The 14,417-nt window shown below is 45.4% G+C and overlaps 1 protein-coding gene across 1 annotated transcript in view; it reads right to left on the bottom strand.

Annotated features, from left to right (window-relative positions):
- SAR1B (secretion associated Ras related GTPase 1B) overlaps positions 1-14,417 on the bottom strand; it is a 347,786-nt gene that overhangs the window by 101,256 nt on the left and 232,113 nt on the right. The window contains exons 3-5 of the mRNA XM_063928269.1: positions 10,330-10,449; positions 6,042-6,107; positions 4,203-4,306 (exon numbers count right to left, since the gene is read on the bottom strand). Coding sequence (XP_063784339.1) covers positions 4,203-4,306; positions 6,042-6,107; positions 10,330-10,449 — 290 coding nt within the window. The remainder of the gene's footprint in view (positions 1-4,202; positions 4,307-6,041; positions 6,108-10,329; positions 10,450-14,417) is intronic.

The raw sequence follows: 14,417 nt of genomic DNA, 5'->3' as shown, positions 1-14,417 counted from the left end.
GAGGGAGGAAATGTGACAACACAGCCAGCGCATTGTGTCACACAGTGGTAAAAGACACGCAGCTACTTCCCTAGCCCTGGTCTTACCCATGGACTACACTGATTGTGATCTGTATTTGGCTATGTACTAGGCAATATTGTATTATATTGTATGATGTTATTGTTACAAGGGTACAGTTATGTTTTCGATGTATATATATATATATATATATATATATATAAATGTATTGGTTATTGTGTTATAGTTTGTAAAATAATGTTCCCCCATGTGACTGCTCAGATAACCTGTGTGTTTGCTGTTGGGTAGATACAGCCAGTCTCAGATGTCAGGCCATACAACCCCCTCATTCTTCCCCACACAATGGATTCCAGGCCACACAATCAGATTAAGTAAGGTTAATTTAGTTAATATCTATTGTGGCCTAGGGGACATGCCTGGGCATGTGAAAGTAGGTTTGCTCTGAAACTGTTCTGGGGGTGTCGCCTTATGGTAGGAATGACAAAGGTTTTGATAATAGCAAACAGGGGAGGTGAGAGAGATCTGAGAAAGAAGGTCAGAGAGTGGCAGGAGACTGGCTAAGAAGTAATGTTCTGTCAGGAGTTCCAGTAGGGAATTGTCGTTTAGAATTGGATCACAGAAGTGTGCTGAGCTGTTTATAACCCAATCTGTTCAATAAATCACTGTTGGTTTTTCATCTACCACCATGACTGAGTGATTTTGAACCCAGTATCCTCACAGACCCCCACTGTCCCTTAAAGTTCCTCATGCTAGGAGGGACAGTCTGCAAACTAACTGTTACTTTCCAAATGTATTCAATCAGTACTTGTATACACTGCTGTTTACATTTGTCAAATAGAATGCACACTGTCCCTTAAAGTTAGTTAAACTCCCTCTGACATGCTTGAATGCCCCTGACTTGTGAGATGACAGCAGTAGCCTGGTAATTGCAATTCCTGGACATGTGACATTCTCACTGACTATATAAGGTTATTACTGGATGGCTCCTTAGGATACCGCATGTGTATTTTTGAACACTGCTTCACATAAATCTGACATCACCTATACTGCTTGTGCACATGGGGGAGGGGGACCCTGCCATCCTGTGTGTTCCTTATCCTTGTGCAAACCCCAGGTGTCTGCAGGGACATAACATGGGTAGTGTTCTCCCCACACTTTATTTCCTAGTCAGTCCATGCCATAAAATTTCCCTACCATCCAGTACTGTAACGTGGTCAGTAAGTTGCGTTGCGGTAAGTCAGTAAGTTGCGTTGCGGTATGTCTATATGAAACATCAGTGCAGCGTGACTTTCGGACACGTCAGACTGGAGGACAGAGCATATCGCACCCACAGTATAAAATAAAGGGCATGCAGTTGCCGGGAGTAACAGACACCAGCAAACACACTGAACAGTGAAGAGAATGGACAGTTGCTACATGTTTGCTACTAGTCTTTTTGTATAACCAGCAAGTGTGGCAGTATCTGGACATTGCTGCTATCTGTTTCCAACGAGCAAGCGAAAAGAAAGGGTAAGGCTTTCAAAGGATGGCATTACCTATGAGGTCACATCCCTTGTATGGGTGCCCCTTTAATGGGTGCGAGCGCAAGCACGCACCGACCCATCATGCCACCCCCATCTCACAAAACGCAGTCATACGTTTTATATAAAAAAAAAAACTAGCAGTAATAATGTGGGGCATATGTGTAAGGTGCATTATTGTGTGGAATTATGTGTATTATGGGCATTACTAATGTGGGGCATATGTGTAAGGTGCATTACTTTGTGGAATTATGTGTATTATGGGCATTACTAATGTGGGGCATATGTGTAAGGTGCATTACTGTGTGGCATTATGTGTATTATGCGCATTACTAATGTGGGGCATATGTGTAAAGTGCATTGCATTGTGGAATTATGTGTATTATGGGCATTACTAATGTGGGGCATATGTGTAAGGTGTATTACTGTGTGGAATTATGTGTATTATGGGCATTACTAATGTGGGGCATATGTGTCAGGTGCATTATTGTGTGGAATTATGTGTATTATGGGCATTACTAATGTGGGGCATATGTGTAAGGTGCACTACTGTGTGGCGTTATGTGTATTATGGGCATTACTAATGTGGGGCATATGTGTAAAGTGCATTACATTGTGGAATTATGTGTATTATGGGCATTACTAATGTGGGGCATATGTGTAAGGTGCATTAGTGTGGAATTATGTGTATTATGGGCATTACTAATGTGGGGCATATGTGTAAGGTGCATTACTGTGTGGCATTATGTGTATTATGGGTATTACTATTGTGGGGCATATGTGTAAAGTGCATTACATTGTGGAATTATGTGTATTATGGGCATTACTAATGTGGGGCATATGTGTAAGGTGCATTACTGTGTGGCATTATGTGTATTATGGGCATTACTAATGTGGGGCATATGTGTAAAGTGCATTACATTGTGGAATTATGTGTATTATGGGCATTACTATTGTGGGGCATATGTGTAAGGTGCATTACTGTGTGGCATTATGTGTATTATGGGCATTACTAATGTGGGGCATATGTGTAAAGTGCATTACATTGTGGAATTCTGTGTATTATGGGCATTACTAATGTTGGGCATATGTGTAGGGTGCATTACTGTGTGGGATTTTGTGTATTATGGGGATTACTGTGGGGCATTATGCAGGGCTGAACTGGCCCACAGGGTAACCACCCGGTGGGCCCCACTGCCTGAGTGTTGCTGGGTCAGATGCAGAACTAGCGGCGGTGCTAGGGGGCACCAGCCATAATTTTGCCTAGGGCATCAAATTGGCTAGGACCCACTCTGACCAACAGTTCACGTTTTCCAGGTCTCCTCAAAGAATCGCAAGTGAAATAATTAGCTCCACCTGTAGATGTTTTAAAATGTGTCAGTAAGTAATGAATACACCAGTGCACCTGCTAGGTGACCTGGAAAATATGAACTGTGTGGGGTCCTTGGGGGACGAGTTTGGGAACTACTAACATAGAAGGACCAATGACGGATGAACATCAGCCAAAAAGAACATTTAATTAAAAAAAAACAGACAAAGAAAACTTTCTTAATGTATACTGAAGATGTTGAGATGTTTGTATATTTCATTAAGGAGTTACTTGCTTAGCAAGTGCAATAACCCATATTATTATTATTCTATAAAAGATTGGAATAACAATCCCTGTTGCCGTAGTTACTGCACTTTTTCATCTATGTTAGAACATGGGGCCTGATTAATTCCTGATCACTCCTGTGCATTTTCGCACAGCGGGCGATCAGGTACCAACTGCGCATGCATATGCACCGCAATGCGCACGCGCGTCAGACAACAACAAAGGGCATCGCCGGTCAGCGACAGGATAGTGTGAAAAATCTGATCACACGGGCATTTGCAAGGTGATTAACAGGATTAACTCCTGCGTCTCTGCCTCTCTCCCGCCGCCTCCCGCGTCTCTCCTGCTGCCTCCTCCTTCCGCATCTCTGCCTCTCCCCTCTTCCTGCGTCTCTGATATCACCCAACGGCTTACGTTAGTTTTGCCAGGCTGCGGAAAGCCTGTCAGAGCCACTGCACATCCTGGAGTGCCTGGATGTAAAGACAAAAGGCCCTCCTCCCTACCTCAAGGTAATCGCTCTCTCAGGCACCTCTCCTCATTGTGCTGCTGTGCTCTCTCTCTCTATGCCCCCCCCCCCCTTGTCTCTCCCTCTTTCTCTTCGCAAACGTCATTCTCTCTCTCTCTATGCCCCTTCTTTCTACCCATGCACACCTCTGTCATTCTTTCTCCCAATGCCCCCCTCTCTCTCTCCCCCATGCCCACTCTCCGTGCCGCTCTCTCTCTGTCCCTCTCTATGAGGTCAATTCAATGCGAATTGAATAGCGCCAGAGCTATTCAATTGAATTGAATTGACCCGTATGTCTTCCTTGGCTCTGTATGTAGGGGTTTAATCTGGAAACCCCCCCCCCTCCCCCACCCCTCCCCCCCCCCCCCATAAAAATCCTGATACTGTAGCCTATTTATTCAAACTATTGTTTCTATGAAATGAGTCTATTTCTTGTAAGTACATATAAACCGATAAATTAATCAGATGACTCATAAGAGATTACTTGCTTTGTGACAAACTGATGTGACTTTAGGAGTGTCTGCTGCAGATAAAGCACTTAGCAAACCTTTTAGCTTATACTTACATCAAGCTCTGCCTTAGCTTCAGCCAGCCGCTCATGGTCAGCACAGTCAATGAGATAGACAATGCCGTTTATGGCAGGGAGGTAGTTTTTCCACACTCTGCGAGCTACATGAGCAGACAAAATAACAATAATCATCTAATTGGCAACTACAGTTGTGCTGTTACGTTTTTGTGGCAGTTTCTGCTATAGAACATGTGGGCAGATGTATCAACCTGGAGAAGTGATAAAGCAGAGATAAGCACAAGGTGATATTGCACCAGCCAATCACAATGGATTTGAAAAATTACAGGATGAAGCTGATTGGCTAGTGCGTTATCGCCTTACACTTATCACTGCTTTATCACTCCTTTATCTCTTCTCCAGGCTTAATACATCTACCCAAAGAACACAATGTCACAATTGGCTAGTATAATGAGTATCAGTCGTAGCATATGGATTGTCTTTGCGGTCCCTTTTATTCTCTGAGACCTGAATGACTGATATGGCACTCTGGGAAAAATTGTCTGTACCTGTGAACAAAAAAGAGCAAGTGACTGTACAACTGGACAAACCATGTTGCAATGAAGGGGAGCAAATGCATTTATTATATTTGCATGTAGGGTAAATACTGGCTGCTCTTGCATGTAGCCTACACATACTGGGCAACTTTATTTTTACACTGCAAGTTACATTTGTTCTAGGACATGTCCTTGTCAAACCAAAATCTCTCTGCACATTTTACATCCGCCCCACTTGTAGTGCAGCATGGTTTGTCAATGTGCACAGTTACTTGCACTTTATTGCTTTACTCCCATCTCAGAATCAAGCCCGTAGTTACTAGCAGACACTGTACCCCTATGAGGTTTCAATTTGCTTGCAAGGCCCCATGATACATTTCACAGCCCAATTAATTTAATCTGTTGCTCACTTAGGTACAAGTCAGTGCATGCAGCATCCACAGTTTGACAAAATAAAAAAACCCTAAGAAAACAATGACTTGCTCCTTACAGTACACCAGCGCAAACGGCTTATGCTAGCATACAGTACATTATACAATTATCTGGGCGATGTGACTGATGTTGACTTGTCTGAAAATATTTATCTGTTGGACATGCTCAATCGTCCAGCATTTCTGTCCGATGAAATATTTAAAGTTACAAATCAGCCACATCGGCTGGCCGATGGATGTTTCCATTGTTCCTTCACAGCAGAGGAACAGGGAAATGTCTCCTCCCCAGGGGAGGAACCCAGACATCATGTGCCAATACCCTATCTCACTGTGTATACCCATGATATCTGATGGGTGTCAGGCTGCCAGATAAAATGTCTGTCAGTCTGACAGACATTTTACCTGACCACGTTTGCCCAGCATAAGAAGAGTCAAGGCAATTCTGTATATACAGCTGAAATTTCCTATTGTTTGAGTCACACCATGGGGCATTTCCATAATAAAACACTGAAGAGATAAGTCACTAGCGGAAGATACGCTTTAGTGTGTATTATGCTACTAATGTATCTTATTCAAATTGTGTAAATTAGAAAACTATGTATTTAATGTGGTGTGCATGGGCACTGCCTACTAAGCAAATTTTGAAAATGTTATGTATGCAGTAAGGTCAAGTATATCCAAGATTACATGAGCCCATTAAATTATAGTATTTGAAAAGCAGTATTAAATAAAACAATCATTTGGATTTAGAAATAGGCCTTCCAAGTCTCTAAACATTTATTTCTAAAATCCCTCCTGTGAGTTGGTAAATCCTGAAAACATGTCTTGAGCTGCTATGTATGGTTGAACCCTGGTGTAACAACAACAGTTTGATTGTTTGCAGATATGCACATATAAGCAACACAGCTCACCTTGGACATGTCCACCTAGGTCGAATGTTGTGAATGTCATGTCAGCTATTGTTAATTCTTCGGATGCTTCATACAGAAAAAAATGCAAAAAAGTGCATATAAATAATTAAATATACAACTGAGGTGCATGTTTGAAAACATATTTTTGTGTCATTAAATGCAACAGGACCAGCATTGTAAGTATTTACTACAGAGATCTGGCATTTAAAGTACATATATTGTAATTGCGTTGGATCTCTCCTGCTACAGAGAGGTGAGCATCAAAAGTCCCAGCTATATGCAGGTACTGTATCAGGAACTTGGGGAACCAGGGAGCGACCCTCCCAAAGTAGTATTGAAAGGATGGGAGGACAAATTAAAAGAACTGTGGGGGTCATTCAGACCTCATCGCTGCTCTGCATTTTCGCAAAATGGGCCATCAGCAATAGACTGCGCAATGTACACGCGTGTCGGCAAGCAGGCATCACCGGACAGCGACAGGCTGGTGCGAAAATCTTGATCGCACGGGGGTTCGCAAGGAAGAGGCCGTTTGTGGGTGGTAACTGACTGTTTACTGGGAGTGTCAGGGAAAACGCAGGCGTTACCAAACGTTTTCAGGGAGGGTATGTGACATCAGCTCTGGCCCTGATCAGCCCGTTCTGATTGCGCTGTAGGAGTAAGTCCTGGGCTGCGCACAGACTGCACACACTGGAGAAATCATTCAATGGTGAGTGAGGTGCAAACGGATTTGCAGCTGTCCGTTGGCTTAGAATTTTTTTGCAGCTCTGCGTACACATGCGATTGCACACTTGCAAGGCAAATATACACTCCTCTTGGGCGGCGACTATCTGAACGCAGCACACCAAATTTAGCAGCCCAGCAATCAGGTCTGAATCACCCCATATATTTTAAAAATAGAGAACCCCTCTAAAAGAAACAAACAATACAAAAAAAAAAGTTTATATATTTAGCTAAAAATGCAAACCTACTTGCTTTGGGGGTGCATGCATGAAGTGGTGATAACCTCTTTTTTTGGGGTGGTTTTGCCAAAAGAAAAGGGGATGTTGCCACAGCCCACTTACTAAGCAATAAAAAGCTGATCTTTTCATCACTTGTTCTCTAAGCCATCTGAGGATGACGCTAAGAAGCTGCTTGCTCTCTTTTGCAGGGTTGCACGTTTGGTTTCCTGCCATATTAATAGTAATAGCACACATTAATGCTTTTATGTAATTATATACTACACGCATTACTCCGGCTGCGTCCGATGAAGCGGAAGGGGGGCCATCCTGATGGAGTTGGACAGCTCTTGGGTGGAATGTATTACCGCCTGCCCGCAATTCAGCACATGGGGAGGAGAGGACTGGCCCAATCCCTAAAACAGTTGGAGAGCAGAGGCGGTGGCCCACATTGCGATGAATTTAACAAAATAACAACATTATGGCCTTCATTCCGAGTTGTTCGTTCGCTAGCCTCTTTTCGCAGCATTACACACGCTAAGCCGCCGCCCTCTGGGAGTGTATCTTAGCTTAGCAAAATTGCGAACGAAGTATTCGCAATATTGCGAAAATATTTTTCTGTGCAGTTTCTGAGTAGCTCGTAGTAGTGCGATCAGTTCAGTGCTTGTCGTTCCTGGTTTGACGTCACAAACACACCCAGCGTTCGCGCAGACACTCCCCCGTTTCTCCAGCCACTCCCGCGTTTTTCACAGAAACGGCAGCGTTTTTTCACACACACTCCCATAAAACGGCCAGTTTCCGCCCAGAAACACCCACTTCCTGTCAATCACACTACGATCACCAGAACGAAGAAAAAACCTCGTAATGCCGTGAGTAAAATACCAAACTTCTTAGCAAATTTACTTGGCGCAGTCGCAGTGCGAACATTGCGCATGCGCAATTAGCGGAAAATCGCTGCGATGCGAAGAAAATTACAGAGCGAACAACTCGGAATGAGGGCCTATAATAGGTCATGAACACTGCAAGCTACAAGTAAAAACTACTAGGAAAATATAACACACAGATGTACGGCCATCCTCAATATGACATGCAGCCAGGTTCTGTGCAACTCTGCTAATACTGGACGTCTTTTTTTTGCCGAAAAATGCATCAACACAATGTGACGCACGAGGAGACTGTGCAGATTAATTTGATATATGACTTTTGTATATTGTGTGTCTGTATACAGAGCAAACCAGAACTTGTATTGGAAAAAAGCTGCAGCTACTACATTGTAGCACTTCGTATGCAGATTCAGAGACTCAGTCACACACACACATACTGTATAGTACAAATGTTATATATCAAATGAATCAGCAGTGTCTTCTCGTGCAACCTAGTTACATTGCATTTCAACAAAGATGCATTTTCGACAAATAAGAGAACAGATGGTAGAAGATTTTCAGGCAACCTGGCATGCCAGGAGGGTCTGTTTGGTGTGACTGCAGCAAAGATGTATGAGAACACATCTGCAGGTCTACGGTAGAATTTTAGGCTTCTACAATGTTATATACATACTAGGTGATTAATCGCGCCAAACGGGCGCTCTTCATACCGTCGTAAGGGGCTACGCCCCCTTAACCCTCGCACGTCCTTGTGGCGTGCAATATGTGTATTATATGGAGTATTACCTCCCATCATACAAAGGGCATGCTACGGCGTGAACAGCACACGCAGGGCCTGATGAATCACCTAGTAGGTGCTGTGGTTGGGGGTGTGGCGGGTGTGGGGGAGATGTGGATGGGGAAGGGGGTCCGAGGGTGCTGCAAGTGGGGGAGGGTCTGGTGCGGGGGTGCCGTGGGTGGGGGAGGGGCTGGGGCGGTGGTGTCGAGGGTGAGGGAGGGGCAGGTGCAGTGGGTGGGGGAGGGGCGGGTACAGGGGGTGTTGCGGGTGGTGGTGGGGGTCCGAAGCCACCTCGGGTGGGGGAGGGGCGGGTGCGGTGGTGCCGCGGGTGGTGGAGGGACGGGTAATGCTTCTCCTGCTTCTCCTCCAGGAAGCAGCTAAACTGCTGTCCTTCCTTTGGAAGTGGCTCTCCCGGAGACTCGCACAGCAGCCAAGCAGCCAGTCACTATTGTCAGCGCCGGTGTCCCAACGCGCCACATTACAGGGAAGAAGATGCACTCAATAAACTACAGCTCCCAGCAGCCCTTAGCGCCGGAATGCTTTGGCGCTAAAGGCTGCTGGGAGCTGTAGTTTATTTAGTGCTTCTGTAGTATATTTAGTGAGTTTATTTAGAGCGTCTGTAATGCGGCGCGTTGGGACACCGGCGCTAACAATAGTGACTGGCTGGCAGAACTGACTGACTTGCTGAATCAATGTAAAAGGTGAGAGTGCTGTGCAGTGTCAGTGACACTGCACACCCACTGCATTGCACAGCACTGTCACCTTTTACATTGATTCAGCGTCCAGACATTACCCTCCGCAATATCATCCACCCTATCCATTACATTAGCCATCTCGGGGCTTCCAGGCCAGCAGCCCAGGTGCTTTGTTGCGATCTGGGCGCGGCTGTGGCGGGGAGCCACTTCTGTGACATTCACGCAGAGTAGGCTCCGGGGCTCAGAGAGTATGCTGCGCAGGGAGGGCTATGGAAGCCTTCCGCTGCGCCGCTTTTATACACATCTTTGCCGGTGGCCGCAGCAGCTTTTATTCCACCTGCGCCATGGCTAGGGAGTGGGGATTGTTGATGCCGGAGGGGGGCAGGCGGACTGGCAGCAGGACATAGGACGCTGCAGTAAAAATATTTTTTCCCCCTATCTACAGTGCAGAGATTTACTGCAGATGCAGTGGCATACCCCCCAACTGTACCTTTTTGGCAGGTACAGTACCTTTTTTTTATAGTCTGTACCGATTTTTGGCTCTCCAAACTTCCAGTGAAAGTATAGGAAAAGGGGCGGGGTTACTGCCCTTTACCCGTGGACATGCCCCTTTTTCGAATTTGTAGCGATTTTTATGTGTAAATTGTTGGAGGGTATGCTGCTGCACATGCAGTGGGCCTATTTTGGGGTGTGGACCTGGAGCTGCAGCTCCATCAGCCCCTTTGTTAATCCTGCTCTGGGAACACACAGCAGCCAATGGGAGATTGGATGTAACCTGTGTGGGAGGGCTTTTCTCGCCCAATCACCTGTGGACTGGGTGTTCTAGACCTGCTGCTAAGTGCTAACCCAATGAGAGCTCCTAGCCACGCCCAGCGTTAGAGGCCCAGGCACAGAGTCACAGATCTGGGATATTATAGGAGATGAGATTATGATTTATATTTGACTTTTCTTAATCATGGCCCCCGTTTCAAAAGTAGTGGATTATTGAATACTCACTGGGATGCAGCGTAGGAACGTATTGGCCCATTCGTCCATCTTTGAGCATCTGTAGCAATGTGGTTTTTCCAGCATTGTCCAATCCTAAAAATACTAATTTTCCACTTTTCTTGTAAAAACCTGTAGGATTAAAAAAAAAAAAACTATTAAAAACTATTCCTATTTAACATTGTACTTTTTTCTTAGATGGATGACAGTGAGTGAAGCTATGACTGTGGCAGATGTATCAAGTCTTGGAGAAAGATAAAGGGGAGAGAGGTAAAGTACCAACCAATCAGCTTCTAGCTTTCATTTTTAAAACACAGCTTGTAAAACAACAGTTAGAAATGAATTGGTTGGCACTTAATCTCTCTCCAAGGCTAGCTACATCTCCCCCATAGACTATTGAGGACAAATGCTGCAGAGTTTAACATACAGAGCATATTTTGCTAATTTTTCAATGCACGTGCTCTGAAACGGAGAGCCCGCAATCACGGTGATGCTGAGTTGTACGAGTTTCAGTAACTTCTACACTTTCAATTAAAGAGGTGGAAGTGGGTTGAAATGGGGCAAATGCAGGTTACGCTGTGTTGGACATATTTGAAAATGTGCCTTAGTGATACTGGTAGCAAACCAAGAGTAACTTCACACTCCTGAACATCATCATGTGACTTACCTTTGCTGCCTGTCCTGCTGGTCAGGTTTTCTTGTTGCACTTGTGTTGTGAAGCTGATGCATGGACATCACCATGTTTGATCTTATCAGCTGACCACATTTCCTCTAGTCAGAGTGCTCCTTGTCTCAGCTGACTCTGGCAGTTAATCTGTGACCTGCACCCCCTATGTAAACCTTTCCTGTTCAGAAGTCATACTGCTGAATCCTGGCACCTGTTTAGTTGTAAGTCTGCAATTCCTGGTGATATCTCCATGCCTCAGTACTGCTGGATTCCCTTTCTCCAAGGACCAGCGCTGTTTTGTCCTGTATTCCCAGTTCATCTATCCAGCTAAAGCTATAAGATTATCCGTCCAATCTTTCTAGTTGAAACGAAAACCTGCTAAGTTATGGGAGCAAATGACAATTGACTATTTGCTACCAAACACTAGAAAACAGACAATTATTGTCATTCAGACAATTGGTTAAATCCATTTGATTTAACCAAAATTATCTGAACAACCGTATTTGTTCTTATTCCAGAATTTGGGAGCAAATGGTTGATTCATTTGCCCCTAGACATTACCAGTTTACCCCCAGACATTACCAGTTTTTCTTTCCAACCAGCCAGATTGGACAGATAATCATATAGTGTGTTCTTAGTGTATCCTAAGTCTCAGTTATCCAAGCTACAGATATTACCTGTTACATTTGTCTCTCAAGCCAGTATTGTTTCCAGCTGAACTGCACTAATTTACAATCCTCTCCAGTGGTCTCAAGTAACAGCTCTGCTGGAATCAGCTCCTAAATTGAGCACTCCCCCCGTCACCCGGCTGCATTGAAGTGCAGGCAAATATGGACGAGATCGTCCATATTGGCCTGCATGTACAGCCGACGGGGGACCAGCGATGAACGAGCTCGGGGCCGCGCATCGTTCATCGCTGGAGCCTCCACACTCAAAGATAAGAAAAGAGACCCGGCGTCATGCGGTGGATTTGGCGGAAGCCGGGGAGGACTTCAGCTCTTGTGAAGTCGAGGAAGCGGGAGTTCTCTTGCCCCTTCCTCTACCTCTGGTAGTGAGGAAGAAGTTACCCTGGCTTTTTCTATATTTGTTGGGCTGAAAGGACTGCATTTGATAGTGCGGTTTCTTCTGTTGTGCAGGAGCATTAGGTAAATAAGTAGACTTACCCGCAGTGGCCGCTGATACTAAATCAGTAAGGCCGTCACCAAACAGTTCCCCACCCTTAAAGGGAAGGGACTCCATGTTTTTCTTGGAATCCGCGTCAGGATTCCATTGATGAGTCCATAGCGCACGCCTAGCCGCAATAGACATAGCATTAGCCTTAGCCCCCAGGAGGCCAGCATCTCTTGCAGCCTTTTTCAAGTACGCAGCCGCGTCCCTGATATAACCAAGCGTCACTAGGATGCTATCCCTATCCAGAGTATCTAAATCAGCAGATAAACTTTCAGCCCATTTTTCAATGGCGCTACTAACCCACACTGACGCAATAAGCGGTCTAAGCTGCGTCCCCGTGGTAGTAAATATAGCTTTTAAAATAGCCTCCTGCTTACGATCAGCCGGCTCCTTAAGAGTTGTCGACTGAGCTGCAGGGAGCGCTACCTGTTTTGACAAGCGTGCTAGGGCTTTGTCTACTGTGGGTGGTGTTTCCCACTTATCACTATCAGCTGCGGGAAAGGGGTATGCCACCTTGATCCTATTAGGGATGAGAAATTTCTTATCAGGTGTATTCCAAATGCCATCAAAAAGGTCATTTAGTTCAAAACAAGGAGGAAAAGAAACCGAGCGTCTCTTTTCCTTGTAAATAAGGACCCTCGTTTCTGGTGTAAAGGGGACCTCATCAATACGTAATATGTCTTTGACAGCCACAATCATATATTGAATATTCTTAGCCAATTTAGGATCTAATCTAGAAACAGCATAATCGGCACCGGTATCAGAGTCCATGTCGGTATCTGTGTCATCTAATTGGTCAACACCACGTTTCAGTGACCCTTGTAATAAAGCGTCATCTACTGATTTCTTCCAAATCTGCAGTTGAGAGTCAGATTCAGTAAACTTTTGATTTAACAGTGTAACATTAGCATTTAAAGCATTTAAAGCAGTTAACCAATCAGCCATCGGCGGTGCCAACAGGACCCCCAAAACATTTGGTGTCCCCAATAAATTATCCCCCTGAGAGGAAAATTCTGCCTCAGACATGTTGTCTCCCTAACAGCACCCAAAGAAAAGCCTGTGAGGGAACAAAAGGAAAGGAGCCAGCACACACGCCAGCGCCAAAGTGCAGGTCTGAAAACACCCTCAAGTGTCACAGAGCTGCAGCGCTATATAACTGCATAGAAATAACCTTGCCCCCCCCCCCCCCTCATTTTTATAGCCCCTGGCACTTGTCTGCTGTGAGGAAGGACCAGTGCTGCTGCTTGGAGGAGGAAATGGCGCCGAGTGAGCCTGGAGGAAGAAACCCCGCCCCCAACATGATACGCGCTTCTTCTCGCTTATTTTTACATGTTTATCCTGGCGGGGGTTTGCGGGCAGTGCCAGGGCACTGTACAGATATGCCAGCCTTATTTATGAGGTATTTTTAGCTCCCCAGGGCGCCCCCCCCCCAGCGCCCTGCACCCAGCGGTGTGTACAGTCCGGGAGCCTGGCGCACACTGAGCAAATCATGCTGCGCGGTACCTCTATATGCCATCTTTGTTGAAGAGAAGATGTCTTTTCCTCACATACTCACCTGTCTTCTGACTTCTGGCTTGAAGAGGGGGGACGGCAAGCTGTGGGAGCGAGCATCCAGGAGAGCCCGGCGTTCATCTCCCCTTAGGAGCTGAAGGCATCCTGTCAGCAGCAGCAGAGCCCTGACACTCATTAGAAGTGGGTCTAGACTGCTCTCCCCTCTTTCCCACGAAGTAGGGAGTCTGTAGCCAGCAGATCTCCCCAAAATAAAAAACCTAACATTAAGTCTTTTCAGAGAAACTCTAAGAGCTCCCCCGAGTGCCTCCATCTCGCAGGGCACATTTTCTAAACTGAGTCTGGGAAGGGATATAGAGGGAGGAGCCAGGTCACGCCCCCTTTGAAAGTCTTAAAGTGCCCATGTCTCCTGCGGATCCGTCTGTATCCCATGGTTCTTTTGGTGTCCCCAACATCCTCAAGGACGTAATAGAAATGTAGATTTTAGAATCATCAGCATAGAGATGATATAAGAAGTCAAAAGAGCAAATGAGATCACCTAAAGAGAATGTATATAGAGAGAAAATAAGATGTAGAACCTTGGGGGACACCTACTGTTAGTGGAATTGGGGGGAAGGTGGAGTGATGAGAGGAGACAGCGAAGGAATGGTCAGATAGGTAGGAAGTCAGCCACGAGAGGGCAGTATCACGCAGGCAAATAGAGTGAAGGATTTGAAGAAGGAGAGGCTGGTCCACAGTGTTAATAGCAGCAGAG

The sequence above is a fragment of the Pseudophryne corroboree genome, chromosome 6 (assembly GCF_028390025.1).
Source record: "Pseudophryne corroboree isolate aPseCor3 chromosome 6, aPseCor3.hap2, whole genome shotgun sequence".
NCBI classification, from domain to species: domain Eukaryota; kingdom Metazoa; phylum Chordata; class Amphibia; order Anura; family Myobatrachidae; genus Pseudophryne; species Pseudophryne corroboree.
The sequence above is the reverse complement of the archived record's forward strand: the minus strand, read 5'-3'. Positions and strand labels throughout refer to the sequence as shown.